The sequence below is a fragment of the Aptenodytes forsteri genome, unplaced genomic scaffold, assembly GCF_000699145.1.
Source record: "Aptenodytes forsteri isolate BGI_AS27 unplaced genomic scaffold, ASM69914v1 Scaffold3, whole genome shotgun sequence".
Taxonomy (NCBI): Eukaryota; Metazoa; Chordata; class Aves; order Sphenisciformes; family Spheniscidae; genus Aptenodytes; species Aptenodytes forsteri.
The window spans coordinates 2,894,466-2,905,686 of record NW_008795283.1 but is presented as its reverse complement, the minus strand read 5'-3'; the positions used below and the strand labels follow the sequence as shown (position 1 = coordinate 2,905,686).

The 11,221-nt window shown below is 41.2% G+C and overlaps 1 protein-coding gene across 1 annotated transcript in view; it reads left to right on the top strand.

Moving 5' to 3' along the window:
- The window catches only part of RAD51B (RAD51 paralog B), a 421,765-nt gene that overhangs the window by 258,698 nt on the left and 151,846 nt on the right, over positions 1-11,221 (top strand). The window contains exon 9 of the mRNA XM_009279297.1: positions 5,567-5,685. Coding sequence (XP_009277572.1) covers positions 5,567-5,685 — 119 coding nt within the window. The remainder of the gene's footprint in view (positions 1-5,566; positions 5,686-11,221) is intronic.

The window sequence follows — 11,221 nt, the reverse complement described above, 5'->3', positions numbered from 1 at the left end:
TGTCCTCTTCTCTCCTCTCCTCTCCTCTCCTCTCCTCTCCTCTTCTTTTCTTCTCTCTTCTTTTCTCTTTTCTTTTTCCCCCCTCTCCCTTCTGGTGTCATTGTTAGAGATCTGCACCAAAAATACAGTCTAAATGCAATGCAGGTGAAAAGCAGTGATCTTTATGAGCTCTGCCAGTGAACCGGAAAGCTGCACAGCCTAAGCAAGAGGGAAAGTACTTTCATTCTTATTGCATGGTGTGCCATTTTTGTTGAGCTCAGTAGTTTAATTCTTTATAAATATTTTTTCTGTACTTTTGGAGAGTTCTTTCTCCTTTTGATAAATCAGGCTTTTATCAAGATGATTTGATGTTAAGATTTGAACGCTTTGGGGACTGATTGCTTCTCTATTTTGTTATTTTACTGTCTCTATTTTGTTATTTCACTGTTGTATTGTGCATCAATCCCTTTTTTGCATTTGGTGAGAAAAGATTTTTGAATTACCAAATTAATAGAGATTGCAAAGGGGCCCAGTGGTGGAGATGGACCTGCCAGGCAATGACTCTTTCATCTGGAAAGACAAAAATCTATATGAGAATGTGGAAAGGGTGGAATTCATTGCTCTGTGCAGTTATACCAACAAGGAACAAGTTTTTTTTTTCAACCAAGAGTATAATCACACTCTGCCTGCAAGGACTCCTTGCATTTAAAAATGTTGTTTTAAGAACTCTGTTTTATTTGATTCAAGACACTGGTCTAGTTATTCTAATTTTCATAGGATGAGACACTAATGAAACGGAAGTTACTTTATGATTAAATCCCCTTCAACCATATTTGCAACAATTGGGACTTGGTTACATGATGATTTAGTCTTTAAGATGGTACCTCCTTATACATAGAGGATGAGAAGGTCTTTGAGACCATGTCTGTACTTGTAATTCTCTGCTTGGACATAATAATCTCAGAATCAGTATTGAGCTGAATTGCTTTAATCCTACTGTTTCCTCCAGTGAAAAATGGAAGGTGGAATAAACCCACTTTCCCCATCCTATATGTGGCATTTATCTCAGTGATAAGGAAGGTGCTTACGGAAGGTTTGTTTTAATTGCATTGATGTGGGGAAACAAACAAAATTATTTTAGCCCTCATGTATAAGTAGGGCCAAGTGTTGTTGCCCAGTTCCACCGACAGCTCTTTCCAGGGCAGTGGAGCCCAGTGTGAGCCTCATCTTCTGCTTGGAAGCAGCACTGCGGGCCTCAGTTGAAGAATCACCCTTTCTTCTTTGGTTTGTTTTTCCCCTGGTTCTGGAGAGGCATTTACTTTGCATTTGGCTCAGACCACAAGAAGCTTTATTTTCACTTGTGACAGCTGTTCAGTGAGAGTGAAGCAGCCAGTTCCTCCTTTATGTTTGCGATCCAGAACAGATACAGTGTCTGCTGGTGTCTCTGCCGGTGCCCTGAAGAGAGCTCAATTTCACAGGAGACGGCAGAACAGGTACCTCATGCAGTCCTTGGCCTGTCTGCTGATGCGCCCTTTGAAGATCAGTTTAATGCTGGTTCTTTCTGTGTGAGGAAAGGAGGAGTGTTTACAGGAATTGACATCACCGCTTAATTTTACTTGAGCTGGATCTGAATATATAAAGCAGGGGGTTGTTCAAAGGTCTTCTCCCACCCTTCTAGCATGCATCTTCACCTCCCCATGCTAGGGGAGGTGCTTCTGGACACCCACTCCCTTTTCCTACATATTGCATCCATAAACTGACATCTGCCACCTTTCTCTCACCTGTCTGTCAGCCCTGTTTTCTTCTCTTAGTCCCTGTGCTCCCTGTATCACCCTTGTCCTGAGCAGAAACCATCACGCCAGCAGTGACTGGAGTGAGAGCTGTGCTCTAAGGCTGGAGAGATGGGAACTGCTGCCTGTCAGCTGACTGCACATCACTGGCTCTGTAGAAGCATCCACCCCACAGCATGGATAAGCGCCTTCATGTCACAGCTGGGAGCTGTTGCTCCATACCACTCTGAAGTGGTTCAGGCTGGACAGTTTGGGGACCTCTGAGCAGAGACCAAAGTCCCTTATGAGCCTGCTTTCTTCTTGGGCCAAGGTTGGTCTGATACTCCCATCTGTAAGTATGAAAATACCAGGGTTTGGAAGAACAAGGCAATGTATGCTGAAAAATATCACTCTCTCTTTGAACAGTATTATTTATCCAGTTCCTTTGTCCAGTTCATTAATGACTTAAGTAGTGGTTGAAATAACAGAAAAGATAAGTCCGAGGTTTTTTTAAGGCCATGTTTGAATATAAATCTGTTTTCTTAACATATCCTCTTTCCTTCCTCTGAGACATTTACTATCTTTTTGTGTTTAGAGCAAGGAGAAGGAATGAAGCATGTGCTTTCACTGCCCTTGAACTTCTTTGCAAAGCTGGCGCTGCTTCCCCCTCGGTTTACTTCACTTCTTGTTGGTTTGCCTCTCTGTCTGCCTAATGCATCAGCTTGCAGGAGGATCCCTTATAAAATGGAAACCTTTCCTGTGAGGCATTCCTTTCCACCCTGTAAAAAGTCTTTGCTGTAAATTTGCTCCAGGCTTACTAACCACTTTGCACCAGAGTCATAAATTTGAATAACTTCACAGAAGAGGATTTGCCTGAAAGTGGGTCACACAAACAGCCCTCTTCAGACAGGGGCTGACACAGTATGGTACAGTAGGCTTTCTCCTGTATAATAAAATAAAATAAATGACAGCAATTAGCTTGCTTGTTCTGCCACAAGCCTTACACCTCTAGCACTTCTATTCACTTTGGGACAGGTTTTAGGCCTGGAAGGAATGCAGAGTTAGGAATTGCTATGGAGCGATATCTCCGTAATATCAGCAGGCTGCAGACATTTAACCGCTTAAATGCCCGGCTCAGGATTGTAATAGCAAGATGTTACTCCTTCTGTTAGCTAATAGCAGAGAAACATAATTTGAGGGAAGTTTGGATGTGAATTTTGAGGCTGTTTTAGGCCAACAGTAGCTACTTCTGCAATGTCTGGGCTTTTTGTCTGCAGTCAGAGGTCCCCAAGCAGCGGTGGGCGAATTGCTTCTCGGTGGTGTGGAGTGGTGGCTTCCAGCTGCATACACGGGTGCAGTTACACCAGCTGTGAGGGGAACACCTCCACACCCACCAGAACTCACACTTAGCTGCCTCACTTGAATTTTGTGATTCCTACCCATTTCTAGCAGGTGGGAAAGAAGGACGATGTTGACTACAGGAGGAACTTGCAGCTTATTCCACATGACAGAGAGGATTGCAAAACTTTAAAGCTGCTTCACTGTCTTTTATTCTCCCTTAGCTTGTTGGTACAGTAATAGCATTTTACTTTTGTGGTGTTAGCACAACAACAAAAGTTTGTAGAACTTAATGAACTTAATTAAGTAACTTGGTTTAAGTCATTTTAAGGGAACGGAATACAGACCTACCAGTACCCCGCTTTAACTCTTGAACCTGTTCTCTCCTCCAGCTGGGAAATTAAATCCAAAAGGTAGATGAAGAGAAATTATTATTGTCAGCACATCCACCTTCCCAATAGAGATGGGTTAAGACTAATTAACAGAGTAGCTTTCCTAATACTGAAACTTCCAGTTAGGTGCTCCTGCGGTGAGTTATTCAGGTGGAAGTTTGATGCTTATCAAGATATTAATACCTTTGTTTGGAGGAAAGAAAAGCAGCCATCCTTGCTGGATGGCACAACTGTAGCCTGTTTTCAGGCTAGAAGAGATGTTGTTCTGGAGAACTGAGTATTGTGCGTGTCACAGTGAGTTCCCGTGGCGTGGGAAGTAATTCAGACAAGTATAGAGTCCAGACTCTTGTCAAACTATTGGCTTGAACTAGGTGCTTCACTAATTTCTTTTGTAGACCTTAAACATTTAAAGACCTAATCCAAATCCAGTTGATGTTAATTGAACCTTGTATTACCTGGGGGGAGGTTTGAGGTCTTCAGCTGAGTCCTGTAGTGCACTACAATCATTCCAGGCCCTTCTCTCCAGCCTGCTGCTCTCCTCTGCCCAATGTAATCTAATACAGTGTCCTTCTCATTGCTTGCAAGCTACCGGCAATGATACAAATAATGATTATTACTGCATGCCAACACTTTTGATCTTACCCTTTACTGGGTATTTTTCCAAAATAAAAGCTTTAGTGAATGAAGAAATTATGTTTCTGCTCTGAATAGTTGGGGGAAAAAAGTAACAAAACCCACAACCTTGCAAATGTGAAAGCAATGAAGGGTTTTAAACCTGAATCTTACAGAAGATCTGCTGGGCCATGAGATGACTGTCATTTCAGTACAGTATTGCTTTCAAAACCTAGTACTTCCTAGTACTTATAATTTAAGTTTCAACATTAACTGTTGCATTACTGATCATTTTGACAGAAACAAAAACTGCTCTGAAGTTTTTATTGCAGAGTAAGTGTAATATTAATTGACTTTAATTGACTAATTGACTAACTTTAATTGACTTAGTTGACAAGGATTTCATGACTGTCCTGGGGAAGCAATTTAGTTTGTTGCCTGATAGGTGACAGGAAGTTCCACGACTTTAACTTTCTCTCATTCAACTTCAGGCCAACACTCATAGCTTTTTAACAGTATGGGCTCTCTGCCTCAAACAGTTCAATTTTCAACTTGCACGTGATCATTTATACCCACATAACAATTGGGATTTTGTTTCTGAATTTCTTTGGTTTGTCTGGCTTGCTCTGTTCTTGTTTGTACCTCAGATGACACTTCAAGTCACTCGTCTAGCTGTTCATCTTACACAGAACTTGTGGTAAGCAAAGATGAAGGTCTCAGGCACCTACCTGCCTGCATATGTATATGTGTGTATGTATGGGTCTCTGGTTTCAATACGAGAAAGCTCAGGTGCAATGGCAGTTCAGCAAGCTGGATCATGTGGCATTATTGGAAACACTTCTTTATGTTGTCATTGCTGATTGCAGCAAAGTGCATTTTCCTTCAGGGTTATATAAAGTTCATATGATTTCAGAGACACCAGAATGGTATTTACAGCTAAGGGGCTCCCTTCTTTGCAAATCTTAGAAAATGTGTGGGATGTCTGGTGGCATGAAGCAGCATTCTGATTTTTAGATCGGGGTATTGTGGCACCACATTCTGCTCCTTTAGCTTCCCTTTTTCTTAGGTCATTATACGCTGTCACTCTGCTGGCCTGCTTTCATCTCCTCTGTGCCCATAGAAAGCTGGTTTGCTTGGGGATAGTATGTCTAAAGAGGAAAAGGCAGGTGTCCCCCATGCATGATGCACCTCCAGATATTTAGAAAATGTACCGATCTCTCCAAAAAGGTAGGTAGTACTTTGCAACATATCCTTAATTCTTGGCACTTTGTCTAGGTAGCAGAGGGTGAGATGGAGAACTCACACTGCAGTTGTATAAATAAAAGAGAAAGGTAGGAAATTGCGATAGTGCCATCTATTAAATACCAATTGTGATTACCTAGCTTAGGGAATGATCTGAGATGACTGATTAGAGTTTCCATGCTGAACCCTTCTGTGGCGCAGTCCTGATGCAGTTTCTTTCATATTTATCTTCAGGAGCTTCTGGAAGTGGGAAGAGGGACTCTGGTTGTGTGACAGCAGCCCTTGGCAACACGTGGAGTCACAGCGTCAACACCAGGCTCATACTACAATATCATGACTTGCCGACAAGACAGGTGAGAACTTAACAAAGAGAATTTAAATAAAGCTACACCAGCAATGCTTGGTCAGATGGGCTAACTGTGTCCTTCAGCCCCTGTGGTCATGCAGTGTGTGTTGAGAACCTGTCACTCTACAGCCAATTGCTTATCTGGGGTGGGGGGCAGTCAATGTCCTTTGCTTTTCAGGGATGGCCATTCCTCCAGTGCCTCCCTGTGTTAGGATGGGCTTATCTGAGTCACAGGACCTAGTGTTAGCCTGTTGGCACAGGCATAAAAGTTCCTTTTAGTGCATTTCATGTTGTGGAGTTGAAGGGTAATCCTTAAAGTGCTTTCCTGCGCAAGGATTTGGGGGCAGGAGTAGGAGGCTAGTCCTTTCACTGCCATGATTGTTTTGTTGTCATCCTTTCCACTCTTTGTGCCAAATTTCAGCTGTGACTGTTAGGACAGGGAGCGCTCTATCTTCTGCAGCTACTGTTTGCAAGTGGAAGCTTGCTGCCTGCACCAACAAGCTTAACTTTGAGCAGTAAGTATGGTACCAATTTTCCAGAAGTATGCCTGCAAAAAGCAGAATGCTTACCCCTTTCACTAAGAGACTTCATGCTTTTGAGTGAAATATAGTAGCATTTTTTACTGCAGTCTTCACCTCTTAATTAAAAAAAAAGTGAAAAACTAGGAGGCAAGACATTTGGGGTTCGATTGAAGGAATAACTTTCTTTTTGTTTTTAAAAACATCATAACCGATGATTTCATCTGTCCCTTGGGATATCTGCAGTTATAATCTCTTTGGCTTTGTCTATTCTGGTTTTGCATTGATGTAACTCTTTCCAAAGGCTGTGACCCTCAGTCTTAATGCTATTGATTTTCTGCCTGTTAAAGTAGAGAGCTGTCAGAAAAATTGCTACACGAAATTTGTACCATCTTACTCCTATAGCATTACTACCCACATGCATTCAAATTGGTGCTCCTGGTTTTACTGCCACAACACAAGGTCTCTTGCTTTGAGGTTGCAGTCTTTAGAGTCAGAGGAGAGGAAGCCATCCTGTTTTATTCTGCTCATTAGAAGTAAAATTCTAATGATGGCACTTCTGTTCCTGTGAGTAGTGGGCACTGTGAAGCAGTGGTAGTTCTCTGGACTCTCAGGTAGCAGGTTGTGTGCATCAAATGCAGTTAGAAAAGGCATCTTCTGGACTCACTTCTAAAGACCGAGCACAGTTGTATAGAAACATACTCTTACTGCTGCTGCTCTTACAAGTTCTCTATGCTCTGCTTCTTATTCTGGTCTGTAATGAGTTCTCCTTTTCTACATGTGTGTGCAAAATACAAAGCTGTTCACAAATTTCCTGAATCGCTTTGGAGGTACATGAGAGGTGGAGTTGGCAAAGGGAAAAGGGCAGAAACTGGGCTCTGTGCTACTTCATGGTGCACAAAGTCAGCTAAAAAGGATTAAGAACATTCCTCTGGTGGTGGAAAGAGGGAGCAGTTTTCCTAAAGAACATTCGGATATTAAATGTAGTTTTTCCTGATTTTGTTTGAGAAGTAATAGATTGCAAGTATATGAAATGTTGTTTTCAAGCCTTTAAAATTCCATTATAAAAAAAATATTATGTTCTGCTTAAGAAAAAGCGGAGTTTTACTCTGTTGCTAGCTGGGTTTATCAGGTGAACCACGTTGCTTGCATGTGAAGCCGTGGGCTCATTCTGTTTTAGTTAAGCAGAAGAACTAAATCTACAGTGAGGAAAAACAACCCTGAAGTAAACATTAGTATATATTATTAAAAGCAAAGTAATTTGAAACAGAAGCATGATATAAACAGTGATAGGTCTGTGAAGTCCATCAATGAAATGGGATATGTCCATGATGTCCTGTAAGTATTTTACTGTTGCTGATATGTGTCCTTTTTTTAGATAAATTCTCTTTTCTTAAAGTCATAGAAATCTTTCAGCTAGACATGCAGTTTCCAGTTAGAGGAAGGCATCTAGAATTACCCTACCTGTCACAGCACTGTATTGATTAAATTATTATAGTTTTACACACATATGTTCTTTCATAATTGCTTTATACCCACTTTCAGAAACGAATTGTGAATAAAGGTGCCTCAGTTCTTGAGATGACATTTCAGTCATCGTAAGGTGGTTCTGCCAGGAGGTGTTGGGTATCAGCACTTTGAAAATCAGCACTTTTCAAGGAAGCTTAACTTGGAGGTCCAAAAATTCCCAAGTCAGTAATCACTTTTACAAATTCTCATATTACTGTATTAAAAAAAAAAAAAGCCTGTGATTATCTGTGTAGTTTTAAAGTGAAATTTTGCCCCAGGAAATTACTGAAAGCACACAATTGTCCTGGAGATTTGGGTGAAAAGTAGTGCAAAAACAAGTTTTCCCTGCTTTTCACAATTTGTAACCCTGCAGAATCAATACTGTTCAGGGAATAACCTGTGTTTTGTTCTGACCTGCACAGCAGACACAATTTTTTCTTTCAAAACTAGAATTCATTCTTTCTTCAGTCACTTGACCTCCTGAAGAAGCTCTTCCTGGCTCTACTTTCTCTCCTTCTTTCCCTGGAGGAGCTGGGGCAGTGGTGACAGTCTGAGGGATCTTCCCTTACATCCGACTTCCATGGTAGTAGAGCCAGCGTGCTAATCCTCGCTGGGAAATCCTACCCATCAAGAGAGAAAGCACCTCTTGAGATGCACTGGGCCATGAGGCCCAAGGGTGGCATTCTTCAGAATGTGAAGTGATAATGTAATCGTTAAGGAGGATTCAAGCAAGCGGTTTTCCAGAACCATACTATCTTCTGGACAGGACAGGCCACTGAGCTGCTAGATGCTTGTTCTTAGTCATGCAGTACTCGTTTCTGGGAAAGCTTGGGGACGTAGTCCCTGTTCCTGAAACTTTGGGGAATGCCAGGGCAGCAGATGGCAGAATGAGTATGCAACAAACCTAGGGAGATTAAGCATAGTATTCCTACACAGGAATTTTTTTTCTATGTTAAGCAAAAGATTCCTTCATTTTGTTTGTCCAGCAGACATTTTTTCAGCCAACTATCCCTTTTTCCACCCCACCCTCCGTATGTCTGGTGAACATTAATAAGACAGCGGCCAATTCAGCAAAGTAATGAAATTTCTGAGACATCCTCCCTGCCTTAAAATCAATTAGGTTTGCTTTATTGCTTGAATAGGAACAGGTTTCTGAACAAACAAATGAACTTTCCTCTTTTGCCCCCTTCTAGAAGCCAGTGTTCTGGTTTTGTTTTCCTCCAGGAGAGAAGTAACACCACTGGGGGAGGGCAGAAGGAGGTTTCCAGTCTCCAGTCCAGCATTTAAATTTGTTATGCCACCAAAACCCAGAAGCGTGGACTACAGTGTAGGAGTCTTTTAACTGCTGAGGTTGGACTGAGCTGCACGACTTCCACAGCAGCATGGTGGCATAAGAGCTTGGGAGAATGCGGGAAAAGTTAATTGTTTCACACAAATGGGTTCATGAAGGGAATTTGCTATTATCTTTATGGGTACTGATACTTGGTTCTCCCTAAGCACTCTTGTAAGTAGTTAACCATGACATTTGTTTTCCTGAAATCCATACATAAACATGCAGACCCTTTGAGTTTGGGCCAAAACCAACAAGGCTGCACTAGAAACTGTCAGACTCAGTTACCCCTATGTGTATAATTATCCTTCTTTCCTGAACTGGAGTTAGCAGGCTCCAAGGTTACTGTTTTCATGTGTGCTCAGCTGTCTTTGGGGGACAGCATAGTAGGGTTTAATATGTTGACATGCTATATTTAACGTTTTATTCTTGTCTGTTCAAGACGGGGTGCTGGGTTAAGTGAGACACTGGCCAGATCTGACATGGCAACTTCTATGGGCCTGGTTTATTTTATAGTTTTCAAGGGATTTGTGAGACTCGTACTATTGTGTTAATGTCTGTAACGTTTTGAAATTATCAGATAGAAAATGCACATAGAAGTGTTATTTTATAACAAATCAGTGTTTTCCTGTGGTATTTTCAAGGAAGAGCATTTAGGATTGAGATATGGGCTGGAGCTTTCAAGCCGTGCCAGGTGAGCTGTTGTGCAGCAATTGTCCTGCTTCAGGTAAAGTGTTTCAAATGCATAAGTATATGGTGACTCATTCTTAAAAAAACAAAACAAAACAAAAAACTCTTCTCTCATTCAGACTAATGCCAGACATAACTTTTGTTGTGTCCTTGGTTACAGACCAGCTGTTTTGTCTTGCTCTGCTTACTATCATATGAATAAGTCCTGAATAAGCATTCCAAAATTGTGATGGTGAAGTAACCATGGTACTCGCTGGCGTGGGGAAGGGCTGGGAGAGTGCCGAGGGGAGTGGGGATGAAGTTTTACATTTATGTGACTTGCTAAGGCCAACTGCTATGATTCTTTACCTTAAATTTGTTCTAATTTTAGTGAAGCAGTTCTTTCATATTGTACAGATGTTTGGCTGTAACTCTACCAGTCATTGAGAAAATATATTAAAAATAGAAATAATGTAACTTGTTGCAGTCATGATGGTTTCAGAGCATAAGTGAGACCAGATTTCTCTCTCCCTGTAAAACATTGAAGGTAGTTGTTATGTGGACTCTGTAGCTGTTGGATAGCTGTCCCGTTTTAAAGATAACACCAGGTGAGATTTTAATCCATAAAAAAGGGAAGCAAATAAACCACAGAAAATAAAACAATTTCAAACAAAGCAAGTAGGCTGTGGAGAAAAAACATACACCAAGTACTACTATCTGGGGTTAACACTTTCTAAATTTTGCCTTAATAATCTGGAGGATAGCAAGTACAGTAATGAAGTTTGGAAATGGCATCCAACTTTATGTGTCGAAACATAGCAGAAGATTGTAGCCTCATGCTATAAAGGGTTCTAATTACTTTGGTGAGATGGTAATATTTGCTGGGGAGAAAGAAGAGGCAGTGAAATGTAATCGGACAGAACATGTACTGAAGTCACTCTGAGATGGAAGGAATAAGGTCTAATACAAATAAAATACAAACAGCATTGGTGTGTTTTCTTCTATTAACTTTGTAACAGTTATAGCTACCTACTAAAGCAAATGGAGAAGAAGAAAATGCAATGAAAAAAGAATATTTTTAATAGTCTTAAACGTAGTTGTGGAGTCAGATGAGAAGGATGGAGATGGCCACTAGTGTTGAGAAATGCAGACAGAAAGCTTTTCACCTACTTAAGTGGGAGCAGAGCAGAAGCTAGTTCAGTCTTTGACATGGTGGGGCAAGAAAAAGCCCATAGAGAACTGGGCAGTGAAATCAGCATTTGGCCGAAGGAGGTGACTGAGGATGTGTGAAGGTTGCCCATCGTTATGTGTGAGGCAAGAAGTATTACTCTTTACATTGTCTTCTGCTGAGCTAGAATTTGGGGAGACTCAGGAAAAGAAGTCCCAGTACCCTAAACAAGTACAGAAGAAAGCTGTTGCGTGTGGGTTTTTAGCAGAATTATTAAGACAAATTAAGTGTCATTTAGCAGCTGCGATCCATGTCAGGAAAACCTGTCTATATGCTACATGAATCATGT